General features: G+C 34.9%; 3 protein-coding genes across 3 annotated transcripts in view; all 3 read right to left on the reverse strand.

Annotated features, from left to right (window-relative positions):
- LOC140978145 (uncharacterized) overlaps positions 1–22,616 on the reverse strand; it is a 91,375-nt gene that overhangs the window by 8,115 nt on the left and 60,644 nt on the right. The window lies entirely within an intron of this gene.
- LOC140978624 (uncharacterized) lies at positions 217–2,526 on the reverse strand. Its single transcript, XM_073443805.1, has 8 exons — positions 2,276–2,526; positions 2,096–2,189; positions 1,536–1,655; positions 1,396–1,444; positions 1,005–1,104; positions 824–885; positions 629–687; positions 217–486 (listed from the first exon to the last, which is right to left on the reverse strand). The coding sequence occupies exons 1-8, from the start codon at positions 2,425–2,427 to the stop codon at positions 382–384; spliced, it is 741 nt and encodes a 246-aa protein (XP_073299906.1). The 5' UTR covers positions 2,428–2,526; the 3' UTR covers positions 217–381.
- On the reverse strand, positions 4,308–16,849 carry LOC140978128 (uncharacterized). Its single transcript, XM_073442938.1, is given in 24 exon segments — positions 4,308–4,740; positions 4,826–4,888; positions 5,294–5,410; positions 5,991–6,068; positions 6,146–6,281; positions 6,361–6,491; positions 6,590–6,631; positions 7,455–7,514; positions 7,982–8,039; positions 8,310–8,492; positions 8,573–8,685; positions 9,842–10,021; positions 10,440–10,493; positions 10,587–10,764; positions 10,843–10,985; positions 11,174–11,369; positions 12,470–12,693; positions 12,767–13,196; positions 13,957–14,381; positions 14,574–14,655; positions 15,399–15,424; positions 15,426–15,548; positions 16,251–16,358; positions 16,470–16,849. Coding segments are annotated over 24 exon segments (3,381 nt in total). The 5' UTR covers positions 16,617–16,849; the 3' UTR covers positions 4,308–4,656.

Genomic DNA, 22,616 nt, shown 5'->3' on the forward strand with positions numbered 1-22,616 from the left:
TCTTTAGTTTTAAGAGAAAGAAAGATGTTGATTACTACTAATGTTCAAATAAAAAAATTCTCTCGTTTCTTTTGGTATGTTCCATTCGTTTAATGTTATATTCATTAAAAGAAATAATCCTCCTATCACCAGGCCAGGCTCGCTCGAGCGTAATCTTTAAATGTATGGTTCAACCAGGATGGTATAAACTTTGGCCTCTTGATATGACGAGGGCGATTAAGCAATCAGTAAAACATAACAATAGAAGTGAACACATGCAATAAGATTTTGACTGTTTAGAAGCTTAAAATCCTCAAGTCAACTCGCAATAACTGTGCCAACTAAATTAAAAGCTGCAACGAAGTAATACTACTTGTTCGTGATGCGTACTCTAATTCTTTCTCAGCTGACGAGCTTCTTCAAAACAGCTTCTGCTCGTTGCTCAAATTTTGGCAGGGCCCAATCATGCTGAAAGATGTCTAGGTTATCTTTCTCTGCACTCAAACTCTGAGCCAATACGCAAAGATAATAAATCAAGACACAATTGTATGCATATACATTTACTAAGACAGTCACATTAATTGATGCTGATTACTGACCGACATTCATAAAATAAATTGGGGAACAAGACAGAACATTAAAGGTGTACCCTTGTGGGGTCAAATCCAAAACCACTCATTTGCATCATACGTTGTGTATCATCGGTTGCTGATCAAAATCAAATACTCGTGTTAATTCAGCATCATACCCAAAGAATAACCCGGCAATAAACCATTTTTACAACACAGAAAACTAAGCAAAAAAAACATGAATTAGGAGGAGTTAAAGTTCAAGAAACACTTACCATTATCTTCTCCCAGTATAAGACTGAAGAGACCTCTAAGCCCGAATAGATTGAGAAAATACCTGGCAGCATGAAAAATTAAGCATCAGATCCACTCAGCAGCGTGAGAATCTATAGCACAGCTCGCTACAATCTGTGTTTCATTGGTGATATGAAAGGTCATAGCAAGGTAAAAAGTTACCAGGAACGACTGCTAACATAGCTGACATCAACAGTGCTCAAGTCTATACCATTTTGAAGCATTGCCCTGAATCTTTGAGTTAGTGGAAAAGGAATCTTTGCTGTGAAACAAGACGCGCAATTACTCATGTTAGTACTACGCGCGAGAAGATGAGAAAAAGAACATGCTAGTCGATGACACATGGCATTCATTCTTTTCTATTTCTTGAGACCAAACAAAATCAATCTTACTATTAGAAATCTCAAAACAACTGAATCTAAATATTCTAAAAAGAAAAATGATGCGCATGAAACTTACAATCAGAGATAAAGCACGAAACTAAAGAAAAGGTATCATTTTGCAAGATTCAATTTAGTGAGGACATGAAAGAAAATAAAGAAAGAAAGCCAACCTGCTACAAATCCGGAGAAGAAAAAATTAACCCATGCAAAAGTAAGCGTCTGTAAAATAAGACGATAAAGATGGTAAGAATGACAGTTCTTGCCACCTAGAAATTGACAGAATTCAGATCCAAATATGCAGGAAGTACACCTGTGGTATAATCATCGAAAGATTTTTCTTCATCATATCCATAGCCATATTTGGATCAGAAAACATCTGAGCCTGCGGATTCTGAGCTTGACCCTTGGGCACGTGCAATAATCCATTCTCCTGCAATGTCAAATCATATTTTACCTTCCAAAAAATAATAATAAACACAGCTCATTGCCGCCTAGCAATAAGATTTATTCCTACGAGCTGAACTACCTTAGATAAAAGTACTATGGTGGCCGTTTACATACAAAACATCTTCTGCTGTATTCATTAAAATTTGCATTCAGCATCATAATCAACATTTCAATCTACGATCGGTGTACTCCTTGAATTCGAGAGACGGGCAATTTCTAGTTTCCCATCCTATTAACTTGTTTTCGCATGATTATCTGAATGCTTATTTCTTACCATATGCTATAAAAATACAATCTTTTCAGCTTATCTTAGCTTATTAAACAAACGAGATAAAGGAAGCATAGAGGCGAAACTTCGATGACAACAAAGCATCAAAAACCAACATAAAGACAGTTCCCAAATCAAAATTCTTAGTTCCTCACCTCGTTGCTGAAATAAAATCTGCGAGCACGAAACGATTTCTCGGGAATAAAATTCGCTGCTGCCCTAAGGTTCCTTGCCCTGATTATCACTTGCCTGATGGTATAAACAAAAAAATGAAAAAAGAGCTGATAAATCTAAATTCGCTGCTGGAACGATCAACTAAATTCAAGAAAGAGTACCCTTCTTTGACCATTTTGATGTCGGGAACTTGATCGGAACGGATCAGCTTGGAGGCGAAGTAACGGAGGATCCCGATGAGGACCATAACTACTGATAGTGGTATCAATACCCAGTTTCTGATCGCCGTGTCCAGAACCAAATCTTCCGCCATTGGAGTCTCACACTTCAGATCTCGCTCTTGTTCCGAATTTTACAAGAATCTCCGGGTTTTGCGGACGACCTTGGAACGGAGTAGCCCAAATAGGACTCACAAGAGCATTAACTGGGCTTATTGGCCCGTTATAAAACGGGCTAAAACAGATGGCCTATTGCTTATTGAAAAATTATATTTATGTAATTTTTTCAAAAAAAAATTATTTAAAATCAAAAAAATTAAATTTGATTTTTCACTTCTTATATTCGATTTCTAATTTTTTCAAACTAGACACTTGTAAAAAAAAATTGACTATGAAAACTCATAACGCGAGTGGGTTATTTCAACTATATTTGTATTGGTGGGTTCTAATTTCCTTTGCAGCAATTGTTTGCTTCTTCTCATCGTTAATGAAAATCTTGGGGAATAACATAGAATTCGTGGTGCAGCCCACTGTGGAGGATGGAATGGACGTTGGGGTATCTTGGAAACTAGGTTTGTTTTCCCCTCCATTCAGTTTCAAGATTAAGTAGCAAATCTGTTCATGAGTCATGATTTGGCCAACTTTAATGATACCCCGGAAGAGCTCGGGTGGGGATAGTAAATAGACAACTCGGATCATGGTAAAGAGAGATCTCGAGACGTCATTTACCCGGACAACCAGAGGCCCGAGCTCTCCGACGAATTCCCAGGTGAGTGCGGTACTATTACCGAGGCATCTCGAGTAGAGAGTCATCACCCGAGAATTCGCCCGAGAGCTCGGGCCTCTGGTAGTACGGGTAAATGACGTCCCGAGAACTCTCCTTACCATGATCCGTGGACAGTGCGGGAGCATTTGATATCTTATCTCGATAAATGTGTCTGACAGAATCTTACTGATTTGACATAATGGAAAAGTCAAAACGGTGTGACATGAACTTTATGTAGGTGACTATAAGTGGTAAGTAAGCACTGAAAACAAGATTATCATCATCTTTTCTCCTATAAATAACAAGTTTTTGCTTTGCATTTATTTCATTCACATATATTGACATATATTCACACATATACACATCAGTGACATTTATTTCTCTGTAAAATTTACACTGGTTTTCTTCATTTTCCACCTGATAACTTAAGCATCGGAGTGGTCACGCCGGACACCCCTACAGCGTCCATTCCCGAGTTTTTTTCCTGTATTCAGGACATCATTACAGCTTATTTTTCCCTCATCAACTTCATATCAAGTTCGGTGGATTGTCCCACCCAACTCACCCTATTCACCCGGATCACATCATTTAACATTGCACAACTTGGTTTTTGTTTGCACTCGTAAAACGAGGAAACCCATAAATTTTGCGTGATATTAACTTAGGCTTTCTTTTCTTTTAGTTCAAATGCAAAAACTTCTATTTCAAGAAAAAATTGAATTTTGAATGTTTTTTTTATTTAAAAGGATCAAAGAAGGAAATAATAATGCCTTCTTTCTTTTTTAGAAGCGCATTTCGACATTCTCAGATGATCATTAATTTTCATTTATTTTCGAAAATATTACATTACAATACTAGATAGCTCGTTTTTTAATATCTAATTACTGCTAAATAAATATTCAAACAAATACTCACTTAATTTAACCACTACAATAACTTGTCTGTTAAAAAGAGCAGAATTAAATACATGTGCATTCCCAAAATAATTTCAAAAAATTTATTTTATCAAAAAATAATGAAATCGAAACCTAGTACACCTTAAAGGTTCTGAGGATTTCTGTATGTTAGACAATATTTCATCAAAAACTCGCAACTTAGAGCTAGAAATTGACAGATCACTATATGTTCAAAAACTGTGATCCTCATTCGATCTATATGGTCGCAACATGAAATGTAAAATCACTCGGATTAAGAGAGAAATTATTGATTTTTACTCTAAATGTGCATTTCAAGTACAAATTATCCCCTAGCTGAACCCATTTTGACCTGAAAAAGCTTTGTACAAATATTAATAATAAACCGCACAAAAATGCATCATCTCTAAAATGACCCAAAAAGGAGATTGTACATGCTATTGAACTCAACCTAAAAACTACAATGTTTATGTAAATATACAAACGATTTTTTTCTGTCACTTGTGTACCGAAAATCTCTACAGTCTTGCCCTGATTTCTGGAACGACAAACGCTTGGTGTCAGGTCAAAAACAGCGAAGTGGCATCTCTTCTTCCAAAAAAACTCAACTGAACCAATCCATGAATTTCAAACATTCAGTTGCCTCATTTTTCTTCTCCATCAACAGTCGAAAGCTTTTCTTCCAATTCTTCAAGCAAATCATGGTATTCAGCAAATGGTGTGTGCGCCTAATAACATTGCACATGAGAAAGGCACAGTTAGTCCGTGCAATAAGATTGGTGGCCTAGCCAAAACGTAAGACCAAATGCTTACCTGTATGGTTATGCTGTATGCTTTCCACAGTCGTATATCGTGTCTAAACAAATCAAAGAGGACCTGATATACAGTCGATAAATGAACTATGCATGAACAGGAGGAATTGATCGCTTTTGACAGGTGATACTTGGGGCTTAAGTGCAGGTTTTATTTCGAAGTTAAATCACAGAACCAGAGAAACCGCCACTTGAAAAGCAATTTTCTTGCCATCTAGATGATAAAAAAAACACGTTTCCTACCAAAGTAACATGAATGAACTACCATCCACTAAAAGTGAGCATCGTCGGTGTGCTAAGTCATAAGAAAGTGTCACATAAAGTCATCCATCGGTTACCAGGTGCATAGATTAAGGTGCTTTATTAGGTAAACGTCACATGCTAGCAGGCAATACCAATCAGGGTATTGCAACTGGGATCTCCAAAACAAAACAAAGATTCATTAAATTAGCAAAAAATTTAACCGCACCTCAGAACGCCTCAATAGCGTAGCCAAGACCACTATCCATTCTTTAAACTTAACTGAGCACATGTGTGCCAACAGAAATTCTGCATCCAAACGGTTTTGCAATGTTCCCATTTGAAGCTACATAAAAGCACAGAAACAAATTGATGAATAAAATTACAATGGTTACATTCACCGCTCCAAAATCAGTAATTGAATTGACACACTACATTCATCTCTTGTGTTTTGCAGTTTTATTTTTCTACAAAATATAATCTGGTTCCTGACAACCGAGGCTGTTCAAAGAGTCCTTCGAAATGAAGCTACACTTTAGGATAGCCACCATAAGAAACAATTTCAACCCATCCAATGCTAATCATGAGAATCAAAATACAAAGTTCTACAATCTCCAGCCTCCGCACATATATAAAAGGTTTTCAGCAGTAGAGAAGTCAAACTGAACTGAAATGACAGTATATACACATTATATCAATTAAGCAGATAAAAAATTTAAATACAGCAAGGCATTGAAGATAGCTGGATAGTGCAAGGTAGTTGGATACTATCACAAGGAATTACTAGCTATTAAAGAATTAGAAGCAAAATTCTCCAAAAGAAATTATACAACACCAGCTATGAAAGAAATTATATAAGACCATCTTTGAGAGAATATAAGAAATTCCAAATCATGACTATAACAGATCTTTCAAGATACTTGTACCTTCTGTCCAATCATTTCAAGACCAGCAGCAAAGTTCTCCAAGAGAGCACTTCCATACCTTTCACGTTGCAGATACTCCTGTAGTAAGTTGTATCAAGCATATATCTCAAAGGAGGGCAAACGTACATAAAAAACTATAAAGGGGGACTCCCTACCACTAGATCAAATTGAGTGCCTTTGACAAATGCTACAAGCTTTGAGAGCTCTTTTCCAGACATCAAATAGCTCGCATGACTTTCTAAAATATTTTTCACAGAAGCAACATGCGCATTCTGTTCTTTGAATGAGGAGCTGCCATAGATTCGTTGACATGCGTTAATAGAACTGGTATGGGCAGAAATATAAGCTTATTCTTAAGGGACAGGCTCACCTTTTGACATCCTGAGGTTGCTTTCTAAAACTGGAAGGGAAAAGAAAGTAGCCCAAGAATCTCGGAGAAAGGCTTTCATGATCAGTATTAGTAGGTTCATATTCTCTTCCAGATCTTAATAGAAACCTCACCTAATAACCAAAAAGTACAGAAGAAAAAAGTAGCAAATGCAAGGAAATTAGTAGGTCAGCCGTTGCTTAGAGAAGTACATAGGGTTGTGGATTTGTACCAGCTCTCCAGCCAGTTCATAAAGAGATTCATCGAGTGTTGCCTGAACAATGGAGAGGACAGATGAGAATCTATGACTGATATTAAATAAGCAAGAAAAAGCATAAGAAACACGCCAGTGAGAAACTCGGTGGCATAAGATTTATTTACAAAGAAATAATGTATTGATCGTGTTGTTTGACAGAGGTAACACATTTCTATACTATATATAAAGCTTGAGCCATCTGACTCAGTGACACCAATTGACATTTACAAAAATAACCCTATCAACTTAAAAACCTATTATTTTCTCACTAATAAAAAAATATTATAAAAACCTAAATTCATAATTCACCATGACTACAATATCTTATTCATTTTTAAAAACTACAAAAATCATACGTTACCTATACAAATAAAAAATATATTTGCATCATACTTTTTCTTAAAAAATTACACATTATCCAAAATATAATTACAAACTATAGCAAAATAATCGCAAATATTTTCAATATAAGTATCGATAGTTTTATATAAAGATTAACTAAACTCCGAAATAATTACCCACGAAAAACTATTATACAAGTATTTAACATGTGCACAGTGACACTGGTTTATTATTACGCAACAGATGGTGGATTCCATTACATTTATCAAAGTAAAAATGTGAAAAACTCTCCCCCAAGATGGATCTGAACTGGGATCCGTATAAGTACAAAGTATGATTGAAGAAAATTGTGTTCCACAGGGAATATTACACCAGATATCAGCAATTCAACCAGACCATAGTGTAGCGTGATGTGGAGCCTCAGTAATGTCACATATACATTTGAAAAAGACTATATATCAACCATTAGTATAGAAAGGGAAAAGAAGCCCATAATCACCTGCAATAAACGCAGGGCACAATATTGACTCACAGCAGAACCTTCAAGCTTAGCAATTACCTATGGCAAAACAACCAAGAGGACATCAATCAGTATACAAGAATCAATTCCACCAAAAAAAGTTCAATAATTCTCGTTTGAATGATATAGATACACAATATCCTCAATCAAACAAAGTGTAGAAGATTTAGAAAGTATTAACTCTTTAAGAAACATGCCATCACTCAAACTTGTTTCAGGGAACAAGAATGTTTAAATAACCAACCAAAAGAAACTTATACTTGCTGCTAAACAGGCATTTTTGGACTGATGACATTTAACCACCATGTCAGAGAAAACATTAGCAAGTGGTGGCTTTTTTCCTTATTCAACTCTTGAGGGTAATTGCCACTTATACTGATTAGAAATTACTCCAAGCAAAAGCTTCTGGTATTTAAATCATAGGAAGAAAATAAAATCATGATTACCGTCACCACAGTAATTAACTCAAAAGGCATAAAAGGTACCAAAGGTTGAATGGCACTTACTAATATATAGCAGGCTGCAGTACGATACCATCTTCGTTGGAAGCATTCTTCAAACAACCTAAAAGTAAGATGATTAATTTCTCCGTTGAAAATTAAGGCATAATGATCGCTTCTCATTTCCTGAAGACCCCACTTCAAGTTAGGACTGATGATAGAATAAATGAAATCATGCATGGTTATCATACTTGATAACGCTCCACTGGAAGAAAGCAGTCCTTTCGAAGATGATTGAAATTAGTTATATGGTTATTTGAAGAAAAAGAAAGTAGAATTAGATTCCCTTTGACACAAGTACTTGCAATATTAAGCAGAGAATCGAGTCACATACTCAGTTGATCTGCCAGCAGCCAAAAACAAATCCACCCAATGCCGACCATCGGTTTTCCGTGCAACACTAACTACAACATCATAATATTCAGGAAAGTTTTTTATCAGATCACAGGTCTTCTTCAGCAGAGAAGGATCAATAGAATGATTGGCAACTGCCGTCTGGTTTTTGCGCAAATTTTGTCTGTAGAACAGGGTTGAACACATCAAAATTTTTGGGATCGTGAGCATTTGGATCAGAACTCAGATGTCTGCAAAAATTACCTGGAAATTTCAGCATCAAAAACAGTAAATAAAAGCCATTCCAGGCAATGAGAAAAATGTGGCTTCTCTGCTGATATTTGTGCTAGTCTCAGAGCTTCTTCCTTCTTGTCTCTCTGAAGAACTCATTATCAGAAGCTTGAAATTACAGAAATAACAAAGCAAGAAGTCCTTAGTACATTTTTCAAGAACACAAAGCCCGGCTTAAACAAACATGGACTAACATTAACGAGATGGAACATTCAGAGAACCTAAGCATGTATCTATTACTCCAATAGCCCTCCATAAAATTGAAAAGTCTCCAATCCTCAAATTCTTTATGACTCGAAACATTAAGAGATCTGCTGCTAGAGATAACAGCGAGTGCTTCGTGGTTTTGCATAAATTCCTACTCTTGGAGCAAAAATTCAGGAGAAGATCCCAACCCTCAAATTCTTTATGATAACTCCATACATACCTCAACTAAGCCATTCCCATTCCCATTCCCAAACAGACCTTTTGGATTTCCGTATTTAATTGTAAAATAGGTAATTGTACAACCCACAAATTGGTTTAAGCTGTCTCCTCTACTGCCTCAACCTTTATTCATAACGATCGTGATTCGTTCCCACTTGTTACATCCCCCACCCCCATCCAAAAATAAAAATAAAATCTTTATGTTAGAAAAGCTTGTCACCCATTGCTGAATTTATTTGTGGCATTCAGCCATTAAATTCCAACTCCAAGACCCACAATTAATGCTGCCAGTTTTCCTCCAGACTTCAATGTTAAATAGTGATTACAGTGTAGGGAATGTCAAACGTCATTCAATAATGAAAAGATGAAATCTTATGGAAAAGCTCTCATTTGGGTAAAGTCATCTCATTCTATAATTGACCAAGCAAATTCAAATTTTATTTCTCTTGTCAACAGGTGATAAAAATTGGCTAGGCGACAGCACAAAGTTGATTCCATTTAAAAAAGAGCATGACTACATCAATCATACAGTATGTTAAACTTCGGAAGTACCACAAAGATGAATGTAATTCGAAGAAATTCTCAGTGGAGACCAATCGAACAACTTGCTTCGTCATTTGCTGTTGTAATAAGTAAACCAGTAGAGTAATATATTATGTTCCATTTAACAAAACAGCAATATATCAAATGTAGAGTGTAGTGCGAGTCAATGGCGTTTCAAAGATGAACTGATTCAATTTTTGGATGCAGTCGACTGAAATGTCACAGAGAAATCAAAAGAATGATTTCATGCCAGCACAAAATTGGGTAATGTACCTGAAGAAGATGCCGAAGTAAACAATGCAATATGGTTTGTGCTTGAGGAGATGGCTCAAAACATGGGAACTCTGTACATGTCGAAAACGACATTCTCTGGGAAACACCAACAACTACACCAGCATTTGGAAGTAGACCAAGTGGGTACACCTCACGATCAAATTCCAGCTCAGGGTCCAACTAACATATCATATTAAACCACGTAACTTAGACAACATAAACAAACCGAATCAACCAAAGATTTAAAACTCTTGCCACATTTAATAAACATGCTATTATATGCCCTAGTCAGCTTAAGACATTGCAAGCAATTCTTATGTGTGATGAATATATACATAGTCAAAATCATTGTGAAAACCATAGCACTTGGAGTTAAGTAACGGGAAGTGTGATTATAGATACTTGAAGCCTTCGAAAGGAATATTTGACAGCTTTAACTAATAATATTTCATCCCATACTACACAACTCAGTACTTGAACATGAATAGCTCAATGGATAGCCTATCATGGAAAACAAGATACACGTGGTAGAAACTTCATACAAAGATGGCATATAAATAAATAAAATAAAAAAAAAGAATCAAACAAACTAGAATACCTGCAAAAAACCTTCCTGCTTGAAAGGATCTACACCGGGGGATGGATACCAAACCTGTAGATGAGCTTCAACCAGCAGTTACGTCAGAAATGTTAAGTGGAGTGGCCAACAAAATTTGGGACAGATTATGATCACAGAAACTGTCACCTGCATCCCTCGGTGACCATAATCTAACCAGGAAACTTCCTCGATTAAGTTTCTTTTCTCCTCTGATAAACCACAAGTAACCCAGAACAACTCAACAACAGAATCTGTCAGTTCTCTTTCCCGTCCTTCATCCAAATCAAGCAGTGAAAGCTCCCCATTCATCCTCAATATTAAACATCTAAAAGGCACATGCGGTCAATCAACAGAAAAAACCCAGAAGAGCAGAGTATTGACTAAAGTAGATACCAACACATACCTGGCAGGTTCTCGGGATAACAAATCAGAAGATGAGATTTTACTGCTCAAGACATATTTTTGTGGAATCTGATCAGGAATGAATTGCATTGCCACAGGATGGCTCTTTGCAGTCATGATTGAGAGCTCTCGAACTGTAGAAAGCTGTTTGTCATTTTATCACTTATGCATGGTGAACAATCTCAAAATGATTTTTTGGGGAAAAAAAAACTATACAACAGTTTTATTCAGAAGAAATATGAATACAACTCAAATTTTGTTCGTAGAACTGTAAAAGGGTTGTATCACCCAACCAATTCAACAAGCATATCCAATTTAAACCATTCAATTACCTCTAAATCTGGGGTGCTAGAAGGCGACAATTCACCAGATAATTTCACATGGTATATGTGAACATCGAACGGAAGATATGTTACAAGTAAATAATCTTGATAAACATCCATGACTATTGGCTTTGTTAGTAATGTCTTCCGATGAAGAAGCGAACTTTGATCGAGATGATATCTAGGGTAGAAAAGCAATTCATACCTGCAATCACCAATCACTCTGATGAAATGGGAAGTAAAAATCAAGTGACACGTGAATAGTCATTAACTTACATAACTACCACTAAACTTACTTAACTACCACTAGAAAACATTTATAAAATTCAGAAAAACAAAGAAAACGTTTGAGTACATGGAAGAAGAAAATCACACAAAAGATGAAAGATAAGTTCAATGTGAGGAACTATCAAATTCATTCTTTTTTCATTCTTGTTTTCGAGCAATAAACATCAGTCATTATAGAAATCAAGCCAACTTATTTCAACAATGCTTACAAGTTATTTGATACAACAATTTGCTAAAAAAATTCACGCATCACGGATATTGGAAATCATCCACAAACACTCCTACTTTTCACACACATATGAAGAAATTATTTCCACAGAAATATGGGCTCAACTGCAGCTTCCACGATAATTTCTGAAACAGCATATACATAAAGAATTTAGTATGAATGTCCTCACGTCATTTCTATTTTTCAATTTCTGCCACAACACGTCTATCTAAAAGTTTAAAGGTCGAATCCATCACCATGACTTTCATTTCAGCTTCCACAAGATTTCATAATATTTTCTCATCTTTAAGCATAACAAAAAATTGAACTGGTAAACTAGATAAAGTAATGCTTACAATTTATTCAACCACAAATATTACAGTATGGAATGATAACCAAGCAATAGAATTAAAAACAATAGAAGCAAACAAATGATATTAACATATACCGAGGACACAAGTTTAGTCCAATCTGAAGGCCCATATTTCCATAGAAAAAGCAATTCACCTACTCCAGAAAAATATCATCTGTTTGTCGAAGGTTTTTTAGTAGAAGAGAAGCTACTGCACTTTAACACTTAAAAGCAAACAGTAATGACGTGGTGGAGAATCATTCTTCACTAAAAAGAAAAATGTTTTTCAAAAAATATCTCACCAGAAAATTCTCGAAAAAGATGCATTTTCGTCTCAAAAAAGTATAATAGATTCTAAGCAACAACCATTGGCAAAGGCTAACATTAGAGAGACATTTTAAAAGCAAATCCATATAAACAATCACTAAAGAAAATATTCAGTGCGTTAATTTCTCACATATCGGAAGAGTCCACATAATTGCACACCACAATAATTTTCCCCAACCATAACAAACCCCTGCACTGAATTCTTTGTTCTTGAGTAACATCTCCAAATACTCTCCACCGCTTCAGGCGTATGTCGTACAAGATTAAGCCGTGAAGCCCAGCTACTGCCAGGTACATTCCATCCCTACTAGCAGCAACATGTAGAACAGGCCAGTTTTGGGACATATAAGAAACCTGGTATAATGCATAGTCAATCAGAAGCAACAAATAAATGTACGGAGGAAAGGGCATCTATACGATACATAACTGGAAGATTGAGGTGCAAGATCTTCAGTTCATCAGTATCTTCTGACTGAACAACAAGCAAGCGGTCTTCACCACAGATAATTTGCCGTACATAGGTTGTAACAGAAACACCTCTGTTAATGCATTTCCCAAAAGAAAACACAATGATTCTCTCCGATGATCCTTCCTCGGTTGCATATAATCTATATCCATACCCATCCCATTGCATCAGCGAGGTTCCGCCCATCATGGGTTCATACTTGAGATCCTGATTTGGCTTAACCACAGGAGACGAAACAGAACTCATACATATTTGACTGATTGAAGACATCAAACGACAACCAGAAACAGACCAAACTGTAAGTCCTCTTAACTTCCATCCAACAGCAAACGTAGAGTTATCAGGGTTCCACGCTATACAATTGACAGGACCAGTATCTTCCACCGAATATCTGCGACAAGACCACATGAAGACATTAAGCTCATTCTGTATGGTTTAAAAGTGGACAGAGATCATCATATTAGGTAGATGATACTGAAATTTTGGGAAAAGAAATTTGATGAACATCGAGCTAATCATATGTCTGATCTGCATTAACTTGTAGCAGTACACTAAAGGTGGAAACTAGAACATGTACTCAAAGTTTGTTCAAATTAGAATGTTGATAATAAGTTCTTTGGAAGACCTTTAAACAGACATGAATCAAAACTTTTTAAGCACATATATATTCTCCCAGCACTATTAGCTAGAAATATCGGACCACTTATGCCAACAATATTTATACAATCTTTAACAAGTTTAACACCAAATTTGACCGCCAATTTCCAACACATTAACCTATTCAGCTACAAGAAAATTTGATTTCCAGATTTGAAATCAGCCTATTAATCACGCAGATTTGCTAGTCTTTTAAATCACTACTAACTAAAAGTTTTCAGCCATCCAGAGTCCAGCTCTTTAATCAACCACTTAGAAGTGTGTATCAAGCACATCATTATCTCTTGAACAAAGCAAAGATTCTACCATACACTCAAAGTAAGTAGGTTGGAGAGACTTAAAATTTCTTACACAAAAAATACAACACATCATCTAGTTGGAGTAGGTGAAAATTTAAAGTTTAATTCCAAAGAATCCAAGAAATAAGTGGTAATGGACAGCTAATAAGCATGCATAATACTTTCTGATTCCTGCAAGCAATTAAAAAGGCTTACCCCCAATCGGATAAAGAAACAGAGCGGATCAGTGAGGCTGACTCTGTGAGGTCATACAGCTCAACGATGCCTTTTCGAGTTCCAGCAGCAAGAATCTGTTGCTCTGGAGCCATTGATGCACATACGACATCACCAGGAGACAAACTTCTTTCCACTCTGATAGATTCGGTATGCCTAAGACCTTTCTTGCTCACATAGCATAGTATGAGTTCACCGTCAGAAAACAGGACAGTTAGCAACCTAAAAGGGATGGAATATTCAAGATGAATAACAGCAGATTTCTGCAATACAGCAAGGTTCATATGGTTGGACCCATGAATGCCTTGAGTTTCACTAGAAGCCTTCTCATTGCCCAAGGGATAAGATAATGTATTGGCGGCAGCATTATCATTCAGCCGTGTGTCAAGATAAAATGCACCGCCAAACTGTATAAAATAATGAGCAATTTTATTTGATTTTCTAAAGGTTTAACTCTAGGTAAGAAAATTTAGTTAACAATACAGCAGAAAAAAAAAATCAGACTATACACACCATGATTATATTATTCTAGCACTAAAGTATCTAAGAAGATTTGCTATCTAGAGAGAAATAAAAAAATATCATGCCAAATCACATACCTCACCCTTCCAAGATATGTTATACAATGCTCCATCAGAGAGTCCGATCAGTATGTGTTTGTTATCACAAATAATGTTGCTCCTAACATTCATAGATGGAAAAAAATAAAAAAAATCATGAACGTAACATATTCCAAGCAAGAGTTTATTACTTATAATCTTAATACTATATTCTAAAATATTTAAAACATATAATGTACCATTAAATAACTAAAATATATATGAGTTCACATCACTGATTCAATAAACTCTTACACGATATAACATATATATTTAAAAAATTCTCCTTCAGAAAATAAACACAAACAAATGTCGATGTCCTTCGATTAATATCTCCAAAAAGACTTTTTGAAAATGTTTTCACAAAATTCTCAGAACACCATCAAGCATTACCTAAGAGTTTATTCTCTTTAGTATATTTCTTTTAACTTTTGAAATCATAAAATAAAAGTTGGTTGAATAGGATAACCATAGTATTAGTTATGAAAAACAGATATCTGTGTATAAAGATATCCTCTTCTGGCGGTCATATATGGATTGAAAAATATATATCCAGCCAAATAAATTGAGATAACAACAATGGCAAATGTATCAAATAATCCATCCATGTGCACCCATAAGTAAAACAAACAAATTCTGTAAAAAGCACATAGATTTCAAGGGTATGGTAAATTTAATAATATTGCTAACATTAGCTGGATGGATGCCTGGATCTTAGGACAAGAACAAAAGAGCATAGAACTTATCGTCCAAAGATGTATGTTATGCATGAACCTAGTTTTTTGTTTTTGGAGGCAAAAAATAATTAATTAGGCGTGTACTTACACTGTCAAATTCTTATTCGCAAAAGGGGACTTGCTCGCTGAGAAGCAATGATATATTCAAAAGAAACAAACCAGTTGGTTGCTTCCCACCAATATGTATTTTTTTTTCTGTGATCTGAACCTTAAATATGTGAAGATAGAAGGAAGAAGTCTGCAAAAAGGGATCAGAAGTTAAGTGACCAACAACCACTAAACATGATACGAATATCAGTCCATTTACTTTTTCCTAAATTTACACTAAATAAACTTAGTAGAAGAATAGAAGTTCAATTTAGAATACAACATACCTATTCCACTGTATCACTTCAATCTCATGACAAATGGTGCCATCATCTTAACAATTATAGTATACAAGCACCGAAATAGATACATAGAGTATCGGGGAACCGAATTTATCGGTAAGCAGATTGCCATAAGTTATAGCAGCTTAACCCTTAAATTAAGCAATTTAGTAAAAGTTACAATCTTTTAACTTTAAAGATACGGATCACCTCATGATACAAATGTAATTACAGACGACCACGTTAAATATTAATTTTCCTCCAATTCAAGAAATCAGGACACCAAATCTCTGACTTGCCAACTCTAGGATTCCCGTCTTTTTTCTAGACTACAAATCGCTCAATCAGGAATCACGATCTGAACTAATCTATTTGCCAGTTCATAGTTGGTTTGACAAGTAATGACAGGACGCTCCGTAGTGCGACAGGATGCATTCAATTTCAGGAAAATTACTGAAAATATGCCGATTGATAGAAGAATTTCTCAAAACCTTCAAGGCCTCACCATACCAAATGATCATGTCATTTTGTGAAACAGCTTAAATTTATTTAGTAAGTGATCCAACACTTACAATAATGGCAATGAGCTTCGTATCTTGGCTCCAAACAGCTTGCAAATTCTCCCCCTCTCTCTGGACAGAATTCGCGTCTCTCGTGTACTTGCCCAACCTCACTCTATGCTGAATTTTTTTTAAAAAAAAAAAACCAATAAAATTAAACCCAAATTCCAGAGGCAATTCCCCGACATACAACCCAAAAGAAGGAAGAAAAAAAAGAAAGATAAAAGATACCTGAGATGAAGACCACAGCTCCAGGTGAGTGGGGGAGACGACGAGAAGCAAGCGATTGACGACTTTGAGATAAACGATCTGTTGGGTGGAGGGGCCATTGGGTAGTTGCAGAGGGATGACCTGCGGCCATCCATATGCCATATACATCTTCGAGATGGAGAATTTCAGTAAGGTGAATGCATTGACAGTGGATCGAGGAGTGGAGACTGGACTGAATCTGATCTTTCAGAAATCGGATCTAGTTTAATTTCTGGGTGTGGTGGCGTCGACAGGGTTGAACCCGATCCTTCTTTAAACGCATGGATGTTTCATTGTTCCAAATCAAATATTCAGTTCTCAGTAAAAATATATGAATAATAATAAAAAAAATCATCATTTATGGTAAATAATTGAAAATATTATGTCATTCTTACGGTGAAAAAATAAAAATTTACGGTAAAAAGTAAAAATCTCAAACAATCAAAATTATCACACTACACACTTTATAATATTTTTCTCTCAACTCAATTGTGATTTTCTTCACAAATGAGAGATCTATTTATAGAAAATTTTTACAAATAATCCAAAAATAAAATACATCATTACCTACATCATCACACACTAATTTTCAACATTCAACACCTAATTTTACCTAATTTTCAACATTCAACATTCACATTTTCAACACAAATATTTTTCACATTTTTAAATAATTTTTCAACACTCCCCCTTGTGATGATGATCATAATGATTGTCTTCATTACGTGTTTTTATACTGACTCGTTAAAAACCTTACTATGAAAAACCCATTGAGATAAAAACCATAGTAAGAGAAAAAGAGTGCAGTCACGTAAACTCCCCCACATGTTGACACGAACAATTCTTCACAAATTTCGTAGATTGCGCATCCCAATATTATATATGTGTTTTTTGAATATTGTCGTAGGAAGTGCCTTTATGAAGAGATCTGATGAGTTTTCACTTGATTGAATATGACGAACATCAATACATTTATTCTTCTCAAGCTCTTTAGTGAATGCGAATAACTTAGGAGGAATATGTTTAGTTCTGTCGCTTTTTATGTATCCTTCTTTCATTTGAGCAACANGTTCCAGTGTCTCTTTGTTGGATATGTGCTAAATCTTGCCAATAAATTTACGGCAAAAGATATATCAGGCCTTGTACAATTTGTAAGATACATAAGGGCACCGATAGCACTTAAATATGGTACTTCTGGACCAAGAATATCTTCATCATCTTCACATGGACGAAATGGATCCTTTTCTATGTTTAATGATCTAACAACCATTGGAGTACTTAAAGGATTTGATTTATCCATATTAAAACGTTTAAGGATCTTTTTTGTATGATTTTTCTGGTGAACAAATATTTCACATTCTTTTTGTTCAATTTGTAAACCCAGACAATACTTGGTTTTTCCAAGATCCTTCATTTCAAGTTCTTCCTTCAAGTATGACACAACTTCATGAATTTCATTATTCGTTCTAATGATGTTTAAATCATCAACATATACAGCAATAATTGCGCATCCGGATGTTGTTTTCTTAATGAAAACACAAGGGCATATTGAATTATTTACATATCCCTTTTTATCAAATGATCACTTAGCCGATTATACCACATTCGGCCATATTGCTTTAACCCATATAATGATCTTTGTAATTTCACAGAATAACATTCTCTGGGTTTTGAACTTTGTGCTTCAGGCATCTTAAATCCTTCAGGGATTTTCATATATATATTACTATCAAGTGATCCATAAGATGCATTTCTAAATTTTCAGACACTGCCAAGCTAATCAAATACCGAAACGTAATTGCATCCATCACGGGAGAATACGTTTCTTCATAATCAATTCCAGGCCTTTGAGAAAAACTTTGTGCAACAAGTCTAGCTTTATATCTTACTATTTCATTTTTCTCATTTCGCTTTCGAATAAAAACCCATTTGTATCCAACAGGTTTTACACCTTCAGGTGTAAGGACTATAGGTCCAAAAACATTACGTTTATTTAGCGAATCCAATTCAACCTGGATGACATCTTTCCATTTTATCCAATCCTGCCGATTTTTACATTCACCAAAAGATTTTGGTTCATGATCTTCATTATCATTTATGATGTCGATTGCCACATTATAAGAAAATATATCATCAATTTCTTCAATATCTTTTCGGTTCCATATTTTTCCAGTATTAATAAAATGAATAGAGATTTCATGATTCTCGTCAGTTTGTGGTTCTGACAGAACATTTTCATCATCATGTGTTTCTTCAGGAACAACATTCTCTATTTTGTGATCATCATGTGTTTCTTCAGGAACATCATTATCTATTTTGTGATCATTGTGTTTCTCTATGAATTTTTTTTTTCGAGAATTTTTATCCTTGGAACCGACTGGCCTTCTACGCTTCAGACGTTTTACGACATCATGACTTTGTTCAATTTGTTTCTTTGGAATTTCAATTCAAGCAGGAGCATTTACAGCATGTATATATGATTTAGTTACCTCTTTTGTATCTGTAAATGCATCTGGTATTTGATTTGCTATTCTTTGCAAGTGCACAATTTGCTGTACATCTTTTTCACATTGTTGTGTTCTTGGATCTAGATGTAACAATGATGATACATAACATGTAATTTCTTTTTCGGTATGTTTCTTGTCTCCCCCTAACATTGGGAAGATTTCCTCATTAAAATGACAATCAGCAAAACGTGCTGTGAACACGTCGCCTGTCTGAGATTCAAGATATCGAATGATTGATGGACTATCATAACCGATATAAATACCAATCTTTCTTTGAGGTCCCATTTTCTTTCGTTGAGGTGATGCAATAGGCACATACACCATACATCCAAAAATTCTCAGATGAGAAATGTCTGGTTCTTTACCGAATGCAAGCTGCAATGGGGAGTATTTATGATATGCACTTGGTCTGATGCGAATTAATGCAGCGGCATGTAAAATTGCATATCCCCATATAGAAATATGGAGCATTGTTTTCATAATCATTGGTCTAGCAATCATTTGTAGACGTTTAATCAATGATTCAGCCAATCCATTCTGTGTATGTACATGAGCAACATGATGCTCAACAATGATTCCCATAGACATACAATAATCATTGAAAGTTTGGGAAGTAAATTCACCAGCATTATCAAGTCTAATTTTCTTGATTGTATAATCGGGAAATTGATTCCTCAATTTTATTATTTGAGCAAGTAATCTTGCAAATGCAACATTTCGAGTTGACAATAAACATACATGTGACCATCTGCTGGAGGCATCAATCAATACCATAAATTATCTGAATGGTCCACATGGTGGATAAATTGGTCCACAAATATCACCCTGAATACGTTCAAGAAACATTGGTGATTTAGTTTGAATTTTGGCTGGTGATGGTCTTATAATAAGTTTTCCAAGAGAACATGCTTTACATTGAAACTTATTATTCTGAAAGATCTTCTGGTCTTTCAACGGATGACCATGTGTATTTTCTATAATTCTTCGCATCATTGTTGAACCAGGATGTCCTAATCGATCATGCCAATTGGTTAATATTGAAGAATTATCAATTACCATGTTTGATTCAATGGGACGTATATGTGTATAATGCAATCCAGTAGGGAGCATTGGTAGTTTTTCAATCACATATTTATTTCCTGATTTATATGTGGTAAGACACATATATCTGTCATTCCCTTCATTCATTGTTTGAGTATCATACACATGGGAATATATATCATTAAAACTCAACAAATTTCTTTTCGATTGTGGTGAATATAAAGCATCATTGATCATAAATTTTGTACCATTAGGTAACAAAAATTGTGCTTTACCACATCCTTTAATCAAGTCTACAGGACCTGATATTGTATTCACCGTTGTTTTTGTTGGTTTTAGTTCCAAGAAATATCTTTTATCTCGGAGGATAGTGTGCGTTGTACCACTATCGGGTATGCAAACTTCAGCTTTGCTCATAGCATTTTCCATATTTGAACTTCAAAAAATATGCAATGAAAAAAAATTAATGACAATACATATGTAAATATAACACATATCATAATTGTACAATAAAACATTATCATATAAATACATGAAAAATAAATTATTGTACATTTATATTCTACCACTATATTGTTCATTTTCAGAGAAATCATTGAGAAAATCTGCAGCATCAATATTGTTCATTTCTATCCCACCAACATATTGATCATTTCCAGAGAAATCATTCATAAAATCAGCAGCATCAAAATGAGTTGAATCACTCAAACGGTCACTTCGCTCAGTGAAGTTGGTCTCTTTTTCTTTCCCCTTTATCGATTCTTTATAGAGCTTGCAAAGGTGCTCAGGGGCTCGACAAATACGAGACCAATGTCCTGGAGTGCCGCATCTGAAACAAGAACTTTCAAATCTTTTCGAGTGATTTTCATTAACACTCATGTTCTCATGATGTCTTTTCTGTGGGTGGTTCGTGATGCCATTTTGAGATGAGTTATAAAAATAACTATCTCTATTGTTTTCAAAACCACGGCCTCGACCACGACCACGACCAATTCCACGTCCACGTCCACGACCACGACCACGATCTCGACCTCGACCAAAACCTTGTCTTTGAATTTGATTTTGGTTTCCAGGTTTAAATTCATTTTTACTTACAGCATTTACTTCTGGAAATGCGGATGATCTAGTGGGTCGGGACTGATGATTTCTCATTAGTAGCTCGTTGTTTTTTTCCGCCACAAGAAGACAGGCGATGAGCTCAGAATATCTGGCAAATCCACGCACTCTATATTGTTGCTGTAAAGTTATATTTGATGCGTGAAACGTGAAAAATGTTTTGTCAAGCATTTACGATTCTGTGATCTCATGTCCACAAAATTTTAGCTGCGAGATTATTCGATACATCGCTGAATTGTAATCACTGACTTTCTTAAAATCTTGGAATCTTAACATATTCCATTCATCACGGGCGGTCGGAAGTATAACTTCCCTTATATGTTCAAATCTTTCTTTCAATCCTTTCCACAGAGCCATGTGATCTTTTTCGATGAGATATTCACATTTTAAACCTTCATCGAGATGTCGACGCAAAAATATTATAGCTTTTGCTTTTTCTTGTGATGAAGATATACCATTTTCTTTAATGGTCTCGCTTAGACCCAATGACTCAAGATGCATTTCTACATCGAGAGTCCATGGCACATAATTTTTCCCCGTAATGTGGAGTGCAACAAATTCGAGCTTTGTCAAATTTGACATGGTGGTACTAAAAAAAATTATGATGCATTTTATTAGTTAATGAATATTACAATACAAAGTAATGGATAAACAACAAATACAAGCATTCGTAAAAATAAAAAAACACATGAGGAGGATATTCTCCGATAAGTACAAGATTTGTGAGTATTATAACCAAAATAATTAAAAATAACTTTGTGAAAGTCATCTTCTTTTTTCTTCAAAAATTTGATGAAGAATAATTTTAGAGAAGAAGAGAAAGTTGGAGGGATTGAATGTGTTTGTGAGATCATATTTATAGGGCAAAAACTAGCCGTTTTGTTACCGGTTATGACCGTTGGTGTACAAGAAAATAAATGTATGTATTTGTATAATCTTATGGTAATAATATGGTGTATATAATATTAGTAATGTTTTAAATAATTATGTATATCATATCACAATATTATAATGAGGTGTCATAAGATATTTTGTTTAAAAATCTTATAGACTTTTATACTTGTCGTATCCCTTACCGGGAGTGTGGGATGTCGTCTTAACATCCTCCCAAGATTTATAACAAGTTTTTTGAAAAATTTATTTTTATTATTTATAATAACATTATATTATATAATAAATATATAAACAATAAATAAATAAACAATAAAATAAATATTATTACTTTTGAAAACTTTTTCTTCTGTTTTGGAGCTTGGAAAAATATGGAGGACTTTTAGAGCTTCGTGCTGATAACGTGTTGTGAAAAAGTAAACATTTACGGTAAAAAATAAAAATCTCAAACTCTCAAAATTATCACACTACACACTTTATAATATTTTTCTCTCAACTCAATTGTGATTTTATTCACAAATGAGAGATCTATTTATAGAAAATTTTTACAAATAATCCAAAAATAAAATACATC

The sequence above is a fragment of the Primulina huaijiensis genome, chromosome 6, assembly GCF_012295235.1.
Source record: "Primulina huaijiensis isolate GDHJ02 chromosome 6, ASM1229523v2, whole genome shotgun sequence".
In the NCBI taxonomy this organism is placed as follows: domain Eukaryota; kingdom Viridiplantae; phylum Streptophyta; class Magnoliopsida; order Lamiales; family Gesneriaceae; genus Primulina; species Primulina huaijiensis.